Source organism: Gopherus evgoodei, chromosome 4 (assembly GCF_007399415.2).
Source record: "Gopherus evgoodei ecotype Sinaloan lineage chromosome 4, rGopEvg1_v1.p, whole genome shotgun sequence".
NCBI lineage: Eukaryota > Metazoa > Chordata > Testudines > Testudinidae > Gopherus > Gopherus evgoodei.
In genome coordinates, this window is record NC_044325.1 from 69,634,575 (window position 1) to 69,652,124 (window position 17,550).

At 38.3% G+C, this 17,550-nt stretch overlaps 1 protein-coding gene across 4 annotated transcripts in view; it reads right to left on the reverse strand.

Annotated features, from left to right (window-relative positions):
* Nucleotides 1-7,063: 7,063 nt before the first annotated feature.
* Nucleotides 7,064-17,550, reverse strand: part of PCNX1 (pecanex 1) — a 133,393-nt gene continuing 122,906 nt past the window's right edge. For all 4 annotated transcript variants that reach the window (XM_030559669.1, XM_030559668.1, XM_030559667.1 and 1 more), the window contains one exon: nucleotides 7,064-12,120. In XM_030559669.1, the coding sequence (XP_030415529.1) occupies nucleotides 11,980-12,120 (141 nt within the window). In that variant the 3' untranslated portion in view covers nucleotides 7,064-11,979. The remainder of the gene's footprint in view (nucleotides 12,121-17,550) is intronic.

Sequence of the window (17,550 nt, forward strand, 5' to 3'; positions counted from 1 at the left end):
AGAATTTAATTTCAGACTCTTTTTCCTTCATCCCCTTAAAATAGCTTGTAAAATGTGCCAGATTGACAAGGCTGCAAATTGTCCTTTTAAAAAAAGTGTTTCTCTTTTTATTGACGACAGTCTTTTCCCTGTGATTTTAAGGACATGTGTGTTTGCACATGTGAGGGAGAGAATTCTGAATATCAGCTATATGAAGAAATATTTTGTTTGCAAGGAGGGGATTGGAAGTGGCTAATGCGGCTGTGAAACAGTAATGCCTTTTTCTGTGTATTGTACCTTCACATTTCTAAGAACTCTGCTTGTGTGCAAAGACAGCAGCCATTTTATTCTCAGTGTTACTAAGTGTGTCTTACGGAGGAGAGAGATCCAGTGCTCTCATGGAGATTTTACTTAATAGACTTTCTTGTTTTCCTTAATGAGAAGTAAGAAGCCATTTAGAATGAAAATACATCGCAGTATACGGGAAACATTACATGGAAGAAGCTGCTTGGATTTTTTTTTTTAAAACATAACTCTAGTTCCCAGCAAGGTGGATTGATTTAAATCAAAATGATTGAACTCACCAATCTTAATCTTGATTTAAATCAGCAAGCAGGAAAACTTGATTTAAATAATTTATTTTAATCGTTTTGCCTTTGTATTTTTTAGTTAGTTTCCTAAAGAAAGGTTGATTCCTATTGGCTGGTAACCACTAAAACACATTAGTTTGTAACTAAATATAGCTTTTACAGTAACTTTGGTGCGTCTTTTTGCTAACCTGGAGGATACGCTATATCTATATACATTTATTTAAGCAATTTACATATTACATGTAATTACATATCTTACATTTTTACTTGTGATTTGTTGTCAAGCTCTGTTTGGATGGAAATTCCAATTCAAGTAAAAATGCACAAAAACAGCATTTTATTTGTGTTTATTAAATAAAACTATGTTGATTCTGCTGGTTACATATGAAAAAAGTTTTAAATGCAAAACATGTTTTGATAAACTATCTGACTCATTAAACAAAGGAAAAGATTATCTGTAGTTACTGAATTGAACTGATTGTTCTGGTCACCATGCCCTTACAGAGTCTAGAAATAGTAGATCTCATCCCCTCACACCTAGTTTTTTTTCCATAGATCCAAAGAAGAAAACAAGCTTTCCTGCTTTTTCAACTCCCAAATGGCTCCTTACCTTTGAAGGAACTAGTCATTCAACTGAACTCGTTGAATAAACTGAAGAGCAAATATTCTTTCTGCACTGGCAGAAAAAGCTACTGTTGTCAAAAGCTATTTTAGCACTTCAGCAAACTCTGGTCCTGGTCCTTAGCCAGTGACTTCCACTAGGTCAGTGGTTTCAGTTTGGCAGCAAAGTGTAGTGCTTAATATTATTTCTTGTATTTCATTTGAATTATTTTAATAGCTGATAATAAATGTAAGCCTGAATTTAGACTATCAATTTCAAATTTAATTTTAAATAGGTTTATTTAAAAAATAATCCATCAACAAAAAACAAGGGAAATTAATGCAAATAAACTGAGTTAACAGGAAATAGAGGGGAATGATTCCCTACCAAGGTGTGAGAGAACCTGGCACCCCCTTCCATTAGGGAGCACCACTGGGCAACAGCTGCCTGGGAAGCTCCTACTTCAGTCAGCTCTTTCCTCGAGAGCTGAGGGCCAAAAATCCCTAGTCTACCAATAAGTGAGCTGCTCTGCTTCTCTTTTAGAGTCCTCCTCTAGTCTGTGCATGCATTATGTGTGGTGGGGAAGAGCTGCCTGATCCCAGACAGCTCCTTAAACCCTTGTTGTCCAGTGTATCCTTTGTATACCCCACCACAGTCATATTTACAGGATGGGGACTCTATCCTGGGAAGGAGTGGATTTGCAAATGCCTTAGGGGTAGTGGTGGATAATTGGCTGAAGATGAGTTCCCCATGTGGTGGTGTGTCAGAAAGAGCTGACACGACCATTTGATGCATAAATAAAATAATCTTGAGTAGGAGTAGAGAGGTTATTTTATTTCTGTATTTAGCACAGGAAGACCGTATCCAGTTCCAATGCTGACAATTCAAGGAGGATGTTGATGATGTAGAGAGGATTCAGAGAAGAGCCATGAGAATCATTAAAGGATTAGATAACCTGTCTTATAGTGACAAACTCAAAGGGCTCTAGTGCTGTAGCTTAACAAAGAGAAGGTTACGGGGTGACTTGATTATAGTCTATACGTACCTACATGGGGAACAAATACGTGATTATGGGCTCTTCAGTCTAGCAGAGAAAGGTATAACATGATCCAGTGGCTGGAAATTGAAATTAGAAAAATTTAGAGTGGAAATAACATGTACATTTTTAACACTAAAGATAATTAACCATTGGAACTATTTACCAAGGCTCATGGTAGATTCTCCATCACTGGCCATTTTAAAAATCAAGACTGGAAGCCTTTCTAAAAGCTCTGCTCTAGGGATTATTGTGGGGAAGTTCTATGGCCTTTGTTATACAGGAGATCAGACTAGATGATCACAATGCTCTTCTGGCCTTGGAATCTATGAATCTCGAGCTGTGCACTAACTGGGACTTTGCAAGTGTCTGCATACCATGACGCTGCAAGATTGTGGCAGGAGGAGAGTAAGGAAAGTATTGCTCAGAAAACATCAAGGAACATGTAGACATAGTGGGAGATGATAAATACATGGCTACTCAGCTATACTTTGAGGCACTCATGGCACAGAGTAAGTATAGCACAGGCAGCGGAGGTTCCTTCTAAACTAACAGTCACCTTTTCTTGTTTTGGAGAGACCCAAAAAGAGATTAGAGTTGTCCATTCTCAATCCTTGGCTTCTCTGCTGAGACTACCAACACAATGTTTGCTTGTTTGTTGAAGACAAAGCAAATTCCTACACAAACCATTAGATGGAACAACATTTAGTTACTGCCAGCTCATACCTCTTTATCATCACCAAGTCATCCAGTCCTGTCCTTTCTTCCTCCACTCTTAAATGTTCATGGCTTAAACTAGTTCTCTAGAAGTACCTTGCTTTTTGCTGCTCTAACACAAGACTATATATAATTATTTTTTGGCACCTCTTTGACATGGATTGTGTTGCATTATGGATTTTTTTTTTAAATTTAAGAGCATAGCTAGTTTATGCAAAACAAATTGATCTGTCTTGCTATGAGAAGTTTTACAGCCCCTCAACTCATCCCACATAATATCGAGGACACCAGATTGACTATTATTGGCTTTTACAAATAGATAAAAAGGGAAAGGAAGAAGCAGGGGTGGGGAGAGTGTGTGTTAGATGTGTCTACCCAGAACATCACCAATGATCACGAGGGTAACTTCAGTTAAGAAGTGTTTGGATGAGTCTGTATGTGAACATACCAAGTCAGGGATGGCTTGAGCTGGTTTCCAGATGTATGGGGATTTCTTCAGTGGCCCTTTGTGATCCTAATGCAGCACTGAGAAAGAGCAGACAGCCTGAAGCCAAAGCTCTGATGGATGTAAATAGCCAAACTCATCTCAAATAGGTGATTAATCCTGAAGCCTAATGATGGCAAATTAAATGTGAACACTTAACTTTACTGCTTATTTTAGCAGTCTGGATAGTCTGATTGGGGATGGAAATTAAAGTGGCACCTTCTAATTCCTGGATACAACATATAAACAAGCAGAAAAGCAACTTTACAAAATATATGTAAAGATTGCATTTTTAATATTCCCTTCATGCCTGGGCTTTGCAGTCACTGGGCCTGGCACACACCAAAAAAGTTACTTGGACTCTTCTACTTCTTCATACCAAGAGTATTATTTTATGCCAATTAAAAAGAATAGTGTTTATCCTGAAGCCTCCTTTCAGACAAGTTGGATCAAGCAGAGTGCATTAATCGCATGGTTATTGGCCATTATTCCACAGAGCCCTCACATCTCACCTCCTTCTCTGCTCCAGCATAAAGAGTAAGGTTTTCACAACTAGCTCCCCTAGTATATACTGTGCAGTGAAGGTTGGAAAAAAGAAAGCAAAGCAGGTGAATCTGTTGAGGTAAGATAGGTGCATTGGCTATAAAAGTAGACATTGCATATAATTTAAATAGGCATCCTCAGCAGATACCCAGATGCAAGAGAAATCCCTCTCCTATATGGGATGTATAGATGCTGCCATCTGCTGGCAGGTTTCTAATTTTTAAACCTTTACCTGTGCAAGGGAAGGTGAATAGGATTAGACAAGTTCCATGATCAGCAAGGACTAGTCAGGTTTCATTTGCAGTTAAAAGGTTCCTGGAAAATGTGATTTTGGCAAAATGCTAATGCCTCAGCATTGGAGGAAGGGGGTGATTGGACAGACAATGGATTCTTCTTCGAGTAGTGTCCCTAAAGTCTGTTCCTATAAGGCATGTTTTCCAACCTTTCAATCAATCATTCTCATGGCAGATGAAATTCAGTGTTGATAAATGCTAAGTAATGCATATTGGAAAACATAATCCCAACTATACATATAAAATGATGGACTCTAAATTAACTGTTACCACCCAAGAAAGATCTTGGAGTCATTGTGGATAGTTCTCTGAAAACATCCCCTCAATGTGAAGTGGCAGTCAAAAAAGCAAACAGAATGTTTGGAATCATTAAGAAAGGGATAGATAATAAGACAGAAAGTATCAGATTGCCTCTATATAAATCCACAGTGCACCCACATCTTGAATACTGCATGCAGATGTGGTCTCCCCATCTCAAAAAAAGACATATTGGCATTGGAAAAGCTTTAGAAAAGGGCAACAAAAATTATTAAGGGTGTGGAACAGCTTCCATATGAGGAGCAATTAATAAGATTGGAACTTTTCAGCTTGGAAAAGCAACAATGACTGAGGGGGGGATATGATAGAGGTCTATAAAATCATGACTGGTGTGGGGAAAGTAAATAAGTGTTATTTACTTTTATTAACACAAGAACTTGGGGGAGGTGTTCAGCAATGAAATTAATAGGCAGCAGTTTTAAAACAAACAAAAGGAAGTAGTTCTTCGCACAGTCAACTGTGGAGCTCTTTGCCAGAGGATGTTGTGAAGGCCAAGACTATAAAGGGATTAAAAGGTCCATGGATAGCAATTAGCCAGGATGGGCTGGGATGGTGTCATTAGCCTTTGTTTGCCAGAAGCTGGGAATGGGCAACAGGGGATGGATCACTTGATGACAATCTGTTCTGTTCATTCCCTCTGGGGCATTGGCCACTGCCAGAAGATAGGGTATGGGGCTAGATGGACCTTTGATCTGACCTAGTATGGCCGTTCCTATGTTCTGTTCTCATGGCTTTTCTCTGAACTCTCTCCAGCATTTCAGCATCCCTTTTGAAGTTCAGGCAGCAGTTTCCCAGCTTCCCAGAATAGAGGCTCCCATCCTGTAAGTGTAGCCTACATTCTTTGTTCCTACAGGTATGACTTTATATTTAGCTGTTTTAAAACATATTGATTGCCTGCACCCAGTTTACTAGTGATCTAGTATCAGTGACCTGTCCTCTTACTCCTCTCCCTCCCTGCCCCCGGCCTCTTTGTGCCAATTTTAAACTCATGTAATGTGTGCCAGGTTGATTTTTGTATTTTTCTAGTTTCTGTAATAAGGTATCAAGTCAAATGCCTTACAGAAGTGTAAGTATATTACATCAACATTATCATCTTTGTCAACCAATCTTGTAATCTCATCAAAAAAGATAGTTTGATAAAATCTATTGTACATAAACCCATGGTTTTGATTATATTAATCAAGTCCCATGTAAGCCATTCCATCATTTTGTCTGAGATCGATGGCAGGCTAAAGGTCAATTGCTGTAGTCATCACATTTACTCTTTTTAAAAATTGTCCTCTAGAACTTCCCAGTGTTCAAAGACTTTTTGAAAAGTCAAGTCGAGATAGTTCTTTTACAACTCTTGGATCCAGGTTGTAAAATGTCTGACTTTAATAGCTGCTGTCAACATCCTCCTGAGTTACCATCATCTTCACCTACTGAAATCAGCTATAGGTACACAAACTTAATAGTTATTGAAAGGGCCTTCCCTCTTGGTGAGACACATTTTTAGCTTTAGGGGACTGTATAAATCTGTTAGTAAAGAAGCCTAGATATAGCACTAGTGTCTTGTGGCAAAGGAGAGTGGAATTATTCTTAAGGGGTAAAGCCTACATTTGGTTAATATTTGTTAATAGATTTGACGTCCATAATATACAGAGATGCTCAGAAACAATGCTGATGGGCAGGTTTGTAAGTGACATACTGTAAATATAACTATGAAGCAGAAGTGGTTGGGGCAACGGTTGTATTAATGAATAGGTAACATCTAAATGTCACAATGCCTAGTACAGAGTAAGGGAACTCAGTTTAATATACCAGGGGTTCCTTCAGAATGAAGGCTACATTTTAGTCATGGGTATTTTTTGTAAAAAAGTCATGGACAGGTGATGGCCTATGACCTAACCATGACTTTTACTATATACCCTGACTAAAACTTGGGGGAGGGCAGGGGCAGGGCAAGTTCCCTACCCAACTCCTGGGAAGCAGTGACCTCAGCTGCTAGCTCCACATGCAGTATCTGCTCTGCTCCAAACCGCAGTTCTGTAGCTCCCATCGGCTGGGAACCATGGCCAATGGGAGCTATGGGGGCAGTGCCTGCAGGCAGAGGCAGCATGTGGAACTAGGAGCTGAGAAAGGGGAGTTCCTGTCACCCTTTTGGGAGCCCCCACCCCAGGTAAGCACCACCCTGCACCCTAATCCCCAGCCCTCCCCACCCAAACTCCTGCTGCTGGCGGGTAGGGGGCCCCAAACTGCCCCAGCAGCAGCTGGTGCGACTGGCCCAAGGGCTGCTCGAGCTGCTCAGGTGGCTCCCAGGTCAGCCGCACAGGCCACTGCAGAAGTCATGGGAAGTCACAATCTGTGAGCTCCATGACAAACATGGAGCCTTATTTATTATAAATGGGGAACTGAGTGATATACTGAGGTATAATTTTTAAAAAATGGTTCTTTAAAGTCATTTGCAAAGTTGGCATCCCATGGAAGATGAAGTGAAAATGCAATAAATGAGAACAGCACAAATGAAAAAAGAAAATTTTATTTCTCAGTGTTTCTTCACTGTCAATACTGTCCTTTTTGATACAACACATTGCAAAAAAAATCTCTGCTTTTTCCATTTTAAACAACTACAATATTTACAGGCGGTTTTCAATAACACACACGCAGACACATACACGCTTACAGACACACGCAAGTACATGTATCCCTATCCCTGGCAAGATATCCATATGCTGGTAGAGGCAATGTGTATTTTTCATAGCCCATTCAAACTCAACCCATTCTCCCCATCTATGTTTTATTCCCCTCCTCTGTCAATTTTCTAATCAGCAGCTCATTGTCAGGCCTACTTACGGTCTTATGGAACGAGTTAACATTCAGCTCTACGATGTCTGTCTATCAAAGTCACGGGATGATTGAATTTACCAGAGGTTATATATTCAAACTGTACACCAGAAGTTATTCAATGCCTGTATTCAAATGTTTGTGACTGAGTGATGTACATATACTCCTGACGTCTTTTGGAGCAGCCATCTTACATAATTTTTCTTGGAAATATACGTATACAACACTGAGGTGAAACAAGTAATGTACTGTAGTTCCCACCAAGGTGTCATGTAACCATTGTTTTATTAAGGCACATAAATACAACTAATTTCTTACACTGTCTAGCTTCACTGAGTGAACAACATCAGGCTATCCTGTACTGAGTAATGCCAGACAACAAGAAGCGTTGAAGCCTATATAATAGGTATAAAATCCCCTTAATAAAATTAGCTACATAAAACTTATGGTGGTTTAACCAGATGTCCAATATGAGTTACTTATATATTTTGAATGATTATTATAAGAAATCCAGGTTGTTCTACTCCAGTTTGTGGAGGGAGAGTCCATTCTCTATTAATAAAGGCCTTCAAAAAGCATAAGTTATGTATCTACACCACTGGGTCATTTAGTCTCTTGGATGTGGTATCAGTGAAGTAATTCACAGTTGGATATTATTCCCCAAGGCAAAACTTGTAGGGCATCTGCCACAAACTGCCAAGGGCACTAATACCACAGCATATCTATTCTGAATTTTCAGTTCATTATTCACCTAGGGTCTGCCCTAAAAGATCACCATCTCACAGAAAGCAGGCTGGGGTAGAGGAAGGACTGGAGATGAACTGCAAAGAGCTAATATGAAAATTGAGTCAAGTTCAGAAATGTGCCAAGTGCCCCACTAAACAGGATATAGGGCCATTCAACTATTTACCTTTTTTAAAATCCTTCCTTCCCCAACCCCATTGTGAAATCCTCTGGCACTTCCTGGTTGCAAGAGAGATCCCAGAATTAATCCATCATTCCATGACATCACAGATACCATGAGTTGCATAAAAATTCAGGTATCAGTGGTGGTCATATCCATTCTGGGATGTCATTAGCAAAACCAGGAAGTATCAAAATATTTCACAGGTAGCTAGTGTGGGAGAGGAGAAATTCAAGAATTTAAGTTAACTTTAATTGTGTTTTGCTGCTGAAAGCCCCTGCAATCTGCTTAGTACAGACATTCAGTGTATTTCTGTACTTAAATATTCATTTTAGCTCAGCAGTAAGCCCTTAATGTATATATCTATAGATACCACCTTTAGAGAAATCTACTTACAGAAACAAAGTAGATGTGGATCCATATCCCTGGAGGCTACAAAGCTAGTCTTAACTGGAATGTTAATACAGCAAAATACCAGCAACACACAATGCTGCCAGAGAATAGGAGTGAAACCCTGCCACCATCTTTTTACAAGGCTGAAGTTTCCATGTTGGACTGAGAAAGTTTAAGAACTCTATTCTACAGCCATGACACTCCAGTCTGGTAGGACAACAATGTGAGAAAATTCAGTGCTTCCACTGCCTCCCCAAAATAAAAAATTCTTATGCCTCAGTATTAACTCCTAACGATTACACCACCACAAAAATGAAAGCATAGCGATCAATTTAAAATAAATCTTGCTGGAGCACGGGCTGACCTAACATATCTGGAGTTAGAAGAATTTGGGTAGGTTTTGTCCGTCATGAAATCAAGAGCCCGCTAATTTTATACAAATTAATAGACAATCCAATATAAAATAATTGAGATAATTTAAGGTTATAACCAAGTAACTGGAATATTGGAAGGTGAAAAAGCTAATTTTTAAAAGCTGTATGGAAGGGTAAAATTGCAATTAGCTGATTTTTAGTGAGCATCTCTGAAAACAGTTAATAGTAAATTATTAGGATTTACAAGCAGTTTTGGTGTTGGTGAAATACAACTATCTGAATGACTTCACACAGACTTACTAATAAAGCTTTCAGCAGAAGCTATTAACCTGTTAACTAACCACATTACAATTGGTCTTCAAATGTCAACACATTGGAAACCTTAAGATTTAAAAGAGATCCACAAGTCATATTTACTGTTTAAGACATGCCTTGATTTTTCTAAACTTTACCTTTAAATTTAACTTGGAATAATCAAGTATTACTGCAGTGTTTTCATATATCCTCAAAGCATATTATTAGGAATGGACTTGTTGCTGGGAGAAATTCATTATCTTGCCCAAAAGAGAGTAACAGAGATTGCACATAAAAACCATATTTGAAGAGGTGCTTCATCCAAGTTATGATTTTTTTATAATGGGATATATATATAAGCATCTTAGTCTCTCAAGGCATTAGAACAGTAAAGAACTCTTGTATGAATACCAAAATTAGGGTCTATCCCCAGAGAGGATGCTCATTCATTAATCTTTGTGAAACAATATTCCAACTGATAAAGGAAATGGAGCTTGTAATTGTCAGCAGAGAAAGGGCATAAAAGTACCAACCTTCATTCAAAATGGCTTCAACGCTAACAGAAATTTTCTTCACTCGTGACAGCAAAGCTACAAAACTGCCAATGAAGTCAGCTACTTCACTATGTTTTCAGATAACTAGGAGATAAATGTAACCACACTATCATGTGCACATTAGGTAAGGTGTTTGGAACAGAAAAATGATTTCTAAGGTGGTAGATTCAGAACTGTGCATTTATGCAAAGATTAAATACTGCATACGTATAAACTGTACAGTAATATGCAATTGTAAAATGCACAGTACATAAAGTGTACAACCTTTGCATAGTATACAACATAAGCAAAGCCCTACAGCAGTGCACTAGGAATAGGGTTATTAACTGACCAGACACTAGGCATAGAAAAGGCTACTTTTTCATAGCTAAAAGCATATAGTAACTTGAGTCAGAGTATCAACAATGCTTTGCAGTAGGCATTTGCTTCCTACATTTTCCTTGCCCCTTGTATATTTACTCTTACATAAGTATATAAAGGACTAGATTTCAGTGCTGACAGAGAAATAATTGCAACACATCCCCTGCAATCTGCTAAAATTCTCCCCCAGTTATATACTACCTAGGAAGAAGAGGTAATGATGGGGGAGAGAAGATGGCTGCTCTCAAAAGCTAGGACTGTGTGAAGTTCTCTGCAGAACTGAGCATAATTCCAGATCAGAGACAGGAAACAATCACAACATGTACATTTTTCTCATGGATTAAGAGAAGCAAGTCAGAGGAGCTGCAACTTAATTCTAAACTGAAGTTTTCTCCTCACACCCCCATGGTAAATTTGAGTTACTTGTTTCCCTGAATAACATATTTAAAAAAAAACACGATAAAACCTAGGATATGTAACACATAACTGAACTTCACAGTTATAAATACTCAAATTATAGTTACATAGAATATATAATAATTGAAAATAAAATTCAAGTCATAGAAAAGAATGAAGACTAGAGGGAAAGGAAAAGTGAGATGGTAAAATTGATACAACAGTTTAGGGCTGTGCCTCCTCTATAATTCCTTAAAAAACAAAAACAAACCCTCAGTTGTTTAACTGGATTGAATCTGAAAACCTTCAAGGTCTCAGAAAATAGACATGGATCATGGACTAAGATTCACCTTTACCTCCCTCAAAAATCAAGTGCCTTTTCCAGAGAGGACCTGTCAGTATAACTGAGTTAGCTCCACATGTAAAGTAGCAGAGAAGTCAGGACTATCTAAGGGAGACAAAGGATGCAAATTAGTGCATTGGGATCCACTTTAAAGCTGAATATGTTGTACAGATGATTGATGCACCACAACCAAAATAGCCTTTGATATAGTTATGGGGATTTTCAGGTACATTACTAGATATTTGGTATTCTGCCATTTATTCTGAAAAGGATGCAATGCACTGATAGGAAATACAGACTATTGAACCAAACAGAATCCCTGGCACAGCTTTTACCGTCAACATGTATATGGAGAGGGAGGGGGTTAATCCCAAAGGCAATTTAAATAATGATATTTTATTTATATATAAATAAATGTTCTGAGCAATCTCAGATATTTTAGTGCATTGCTGTAAAAAATTAGTGCAGTTCTCTCATTAAAGATTTTAGCTCACAAGGAAGAAGATAATCTATATGTCTGTTCAGTCTCTTGCCATACATCAAACCTCTATACGGCTTTACGCTGAACCAAAGGTTTATATGCTGGTCACTTTCTTTGAATAAGGTGAATGGATGCCACATGCTCTGTGACAAAACATGGCAATTTTTGGCAAAGCAATAGAAAAATATGAGGCGCTCCTATTTTAGAACTGAAGTTTGTTGATTTAAAGCAATACACAATGCATAAAACAAAGTTTCAAAACAAAAACGATGTCTCAAGAAATCTTTACCCTTCATGCAAATGTTTCCTCAGCAGCTAACAACTTAAAAAACCCAGCTCTTACACTTCTTTATTTTGGGGAAGGGCCTTCTGTAAGCCCCGTTTTTAAGTCCTGTCCTATAACTGGACTAAAGTTTCATGCCCCGGGAGCATCCTCTCCTGACCCCTCCTCTCTTCTGAATCCTTGGAAGAGGGGAAGTTTAACTATCAGTGTGGCTCACACTTCAGCCCCAAGTTCTAGGACTCCAGTTTCAAACACAGCAACATATTTGTCTTCAATCTGGACCAGCAGGATGGTTTTATCTATGTGGGACCTACTCCCTGGATCTCTGCTGCAAGGCACCCAGCGGTGAATCACCTGGAGAAGGCAATCATAACAATATGAATGGTTAGTTCCATGCAGATTACTGCCATTTCATGGATGGTATTGATTTATAATTCTGTAACATAACAGGGCAGACGCAAAAGTACTGAAAATATCACACAATCTAACCACACATTTTTCAATGCTAATATATCCATGGATATATTATTCTTGTAATACTTCCTCAAAATCTGTTATTATCTCTTTATGCCGGTAAGGAAAGCTTGGAAATACACTAAATAACTAGAGAAATGCTGTTTGGCACACAAAATCCAATCTGAGGACAACATATTTTGAGGGAAGAGGCCTATAAAGGAGGTAAGACTTTACTTTTCTGTGCTCTGCAGAATTGTAGCTTTTCTTTTTGGTTTTCCTACAACCATAGAGTTTTCTAGTCCTCTAGATACAAAGATGAAGACAGTCTTCCTACTGAGTATTACTACGTCCCTCTGTTTTTGTGTCTATAGCAGTAAAGGATGAAAAAACGTAGAGGTTTACTTTCTGTCATTCATCTCGGGGGTCGTAAAAGAATACTTAAGTCTGTTTAAAAACACACTCATCAAGATTAAACTGTGACATATAAATTGTAAAAGAACAGCTGGGGTTGGATTTCAGCAAGAGGAATCAAGTTAATCCAAACCAGACCCCATGTAACCATTGCAGACTCTGTGAAGAGCTGGGGGCGGGGGAAGACAAGGAGGAACTTGGATATAATGAGGCTCCATTTACAGTGAAAATAAAGAGTCCCAAATTATTTTGGTGCACTACAGTGAATAAACTGCAGTTTACGTTATAGTGATTCTCTAATGCTTTAGACCAATGAGATGTGAAATATTACACTCCTCTCCCAAAGAGACTTTCAGAAACACAGGTTTGTTCTCTACCTCTACAAATTATTCACAAAAGATACCACAGAAAGGAACAGGATTTCAGAAGCATTATTTGCTGTCTGGGCAGGAGCTCTGATAAACTGCATTTCTTCAACCAAGAAAATTTGTGCTATTTTGGTATACATTTAACACACTTTCACAAGGCAGAGTACTGTATTGTATTTAACAGGAAAGCAGAAGCACACTTAGGAAAGAAGCAGGATGCACATAATGTTGAGAAATTTGAGACCAATTCAGTTAAGTCACCTTTAAAAGCATAATTTGAAAGCCAGTGTACAGAACATCTCAAACAAAAACCCAAGTAATTTCTACAATTTTTTGGAAACACAGCTTACAAACCAGGTACAGAAGACACACACAGATCTTAAAGCAGAGGTTCTGAACCCTTCATTGTGGGAGCTCTGGTCCTGCCCATCTCATGTCCCATCATGCAATGTCCAAAAACAGATTCTGTCCATTCATTCTTCACTCTCCCCTCCCAACCTTTTCCCCTTTCTTTTTGTTCGTTTTTGCTCTGGTTCACTGCTTCTCTCCCTAGTTACTCCCTCTAAAAGCTATTCTCTTCCCCCTGGTTACTCAACAGAAAGCTACTTGGTGTGGGGGTGTGCTTATTAGTGGTCCAAGACACACGCTCCTGCAGCTGAGCTAGATATTTTGAGAGCAGATAGTGCCTTTGGCTAGTAAGCTGCTTCTTGTGTCCCAGTGTACACGAGCATCTCCCTTGTTCAGTGGACTGCAAAAGAAGCAGGAAGGGAAGTGAGTTTCAAGTGAACTTTACCAACAGCAGCAAGTTTGTTATAGAGAGTTGGAGTAGATCTAATGTCATGAAGGTTTTACTACACAACTCCTTCTATGCATACTCCTGGAGGGAGTGCCCTCCCTCTTTCCCCAGGTTAAAAGACACCATCCTAGAGAAAAACGGCTAGCACTATGTTCCAGAAAGGAAGTAATGCTCCAGAATTACTAAATAGAACTAGTCACACAAATATTAATAGAAATAAACATTTAGATCAGCAGCTTATTCTAACCTTCAAACCTTCTCTTTTTAACCTTCTTCTTTTTCCTTCTTATCAAGGAGTGTAGATGATGGCATCCTGTGACAAGCAAGGCCAGTTAACAAATTCCTTGAAAGCAATTGCCAAGTGACACTGGCCAGCTGCCAAGGAGTACTCAGAATATGCATTATCACTAGGATATTCCTTATCTGTAATGGCTAACACAGTAAGTTCCAAAACTAGAAGGCACAGTATTAACAACCTAGACCCTTAGTTTGCTTATTGTGTCTTATATACAATACCACTAGCAGTTGCTGTATTAAGTCAAGTTTACAGCTTAGATTTAAATGTACATGAACCGTAACAGTGGACTGCCAATGGCAATACAAATTCAGTCATGCACAAGGGGAATTTATTTCTGTGTTCTTCATTCACACACTTAAAAATCAAGTTAGACTCTAGCTGTTCACAGAAGCCAATACCTCTAAGCATAAGACAATGTAATAGTGGTTAGAACGGAGCTCTGGGTATCAAGTTCATTTCCCTGCTGCCACTATCTGCCCTTGAACAAGCTGGAACTACTCTGCACTTTTCTCTCTTCCCCATAGGTACAATAGGCATAAGTTTTTACCATCTTCATAAAACACTTTGAGAGTCTTTGTTGAAAGGTGCTACAAGGAAAAAGTTTGTTGCATTTTTGGCTGCCAATTCAAAGTGTGCTTTTTTCCTTCAGGACAAAATTTCCCATATGACAAGCCCTACAAGAAAGTTTAGGATGTTTTAAAAAGTCTCCTTAGGCTTCTCAGGGCTGATTGCAAAGAACTGGGGTAGGCTGGGAGGGTGGATCAACGATTTTATAAAGCTGTATATTTCTAAGGGAATCTCAATACCCAGCCTCTCTGAAATAGCTTCCTGGATGCTTGGGGGGGGAGTGGAAGCTGCAACCTCCACCAGTTTATTTTCTAATGTGTACCACTGAATGCCTATGTGGGAAGTCTGAACTGCTAAGCATTAGGAAGTACTTGTTCCCAGTGCAAATCAATACATGCACACATCATTTCATAGTAGTGTGTCTTCCCTGGTAGTTCTTATGCCTTTTATATGTAAGAGCATTCTGACTTATTTGCTGGTATCATTCAGCTCTGAATATTATAGTGATCTTGAAGAACACCCCTGCTGGGACCAAACACTGATCCAGGAATGACTAACTGTGTATAAGTAAAATGATGAGATTTCTGAAAGGTAGAGTTGCAGTTTTCTAGAAAGGAAACTATTTGAGTACATAATAATCCTCTCTACTAGATGCAGTGAAAGCTGAAGTTGCAGCTATAACAGCGGAGGAGAAGGGGAATTACAATTAATACATCACTGGAAAAAACTTAGACTATATCTTTGTTTTCAGTTGAATCTCAGAACTTCCTTTTTATATTCAGAAATGAACTGGAGTCCTAATTATGTTATCAAACAAAATGACATTTAAATATAATTGACTCAACCCTATTTCCATTACAGTGATTTGATTTAAAGCCAAATACCATTAACCAAGCAATTCCTGTAATATTAAGGCTGGCTGGCAAATTCATCTTTAGCATACTCTCAGGAGTGGATAATTTTAGGAAAGGAAAACTGAAGGCTGGGTGAATAGCACAGTAAGTTAAATGCAAAGCACATAAAGGGTTTTGTTTTAGGTTTGTTTGTTGTTGTCTTTTGTATAGGGCTGTCAATCACAGTTAACTCATGCGATTAACTCAAAAATTAATTGCGATTAAAAAATTCATCGTGATTAATTGCAGTTTTAATTGCACTATTAAGCAGTAGAGTACCAATTGAAATTTATTAAATATTTTGGATGTTTTTCTATATTTTCATAAATATTGTATTGTGTTGTAACTGAAATCAAAGTGTATATTATTTTTTATTAGAAATAGATTATAGATTATTAGGGTTGGAAGGGACCTCAGGAGATCATCTAGTCCAACCCCCTGCTCAAAGCAGGACCAATCCCCAAATGGCCCCCTCAAGGACTGAACTCATAACCCTGGGTTTAGGAGGCTAATGCTCAAACCACTGAGCTATCCATTTGCACTGTAAAAATGATAAACAAAAGAAATGGTATTTTTCAGTTCCCCTCATACAAGTATTGAAGAGCAATCTCTTTGTTGTGAGACTGCAATGTACAAATGTAGATTTTTTTTCCCTTACATAATTACACTAAAAAACAAAACAATGTAAAACTTCAGAGCCTACAAAGTCCACTCAGTCCTGCTTCTTGTTCAGCTAATTGCTAAGAAAAACAAGCTTGTTTACATTTACAGGAGATAATGCTGCCCTTTTCTTATTGACGTCACCAGAAAGTGAGAACAGGCATTTGCATGGCACTTTTGTAGCCGGCATTGCAAGGTATTTACATGGCAGATATGCTAAACATTCGTATGCCCCTTCATGCTTCAGCCACCATTCCAGAGAACATGCTTCCATCCTGATGATGCTCGTTTAAAAAAAAAAAAAATTAATTAAATTTGTGACTGAACTCCTTGTGGGGGAACTGTATGTCCCCTACTCTCTTTTACCAGCATTCTGCCATATATTTCATGTTTCAGCAGTCTTGGATGATGACCCAGCATATATTGTTCATTTTAATAACACTTTTGCTGCAGATTTGACAAAATGCAAAGGTACCAATGTGAGATTTCTAAAGATAGCTACAGCATTCAATGTTTAAGACTCTGAAGTGCCTTTCAAAGTCTGAGGGAACGAGGTGTGGAGGGGGATTTCAAAAGTCTTAAAAGAGCAACACACCAGTGCGGAAACCACAGAACCCGAACCACCGAAAAAGAAAATCAACCTTCTTCTGGTGGAATCTGACTCAGATGATGAAAAGAAACATGCGTCAGTCCTCACTGCTTTGGACTGTTATCAAGCTGAACCCATCATTAGCATGTCCCCTGGAATGTTGATGCATGAAGGGACATATGAATCATTAGCACATCTGGCACATAAATTTCTTGCTATGCCAGCTACAACAGTGCCACGAGAATGCCTGTTCTCACTTTCAGGTGACACTGTAAACAAGAAGAGGGCAGCATTGTTTCCTGCAAATGTAAACTAACTTGTTTGTCTGAACAAGTAGTAGGACTGAGTGGACTTTCAGGCTCTAAAAATTTTAGATGGTTTATTTTTTAAAGCTTTTTTTGTATATAATTCTACATTTGTAAGTTCAACTTTCATGACAAAGATTGCATTACAGTATTTGTATGAGGTGAATTTAAAAATATTTATTTTTTACAGTGCAAATATTTGTAATAAAAATAGTTTAAAAATGAGCACTGTACACATAGTATTCTGTGTCGTAATTGAAATCAGTATGTTTGAAAATGTAGAAAACAAAAATATTTAAATAAATGGTATTCTATTATTGGTTAACAGCATAATTAATCGTGTGATTAATTTTTTTAAATTGCATGACAACCCTACTTTTGCAGTAAAAACTATCTTGCACCGTTTGGACTGGTTTCAGAAATTTCACCCAGTTCAAGTGA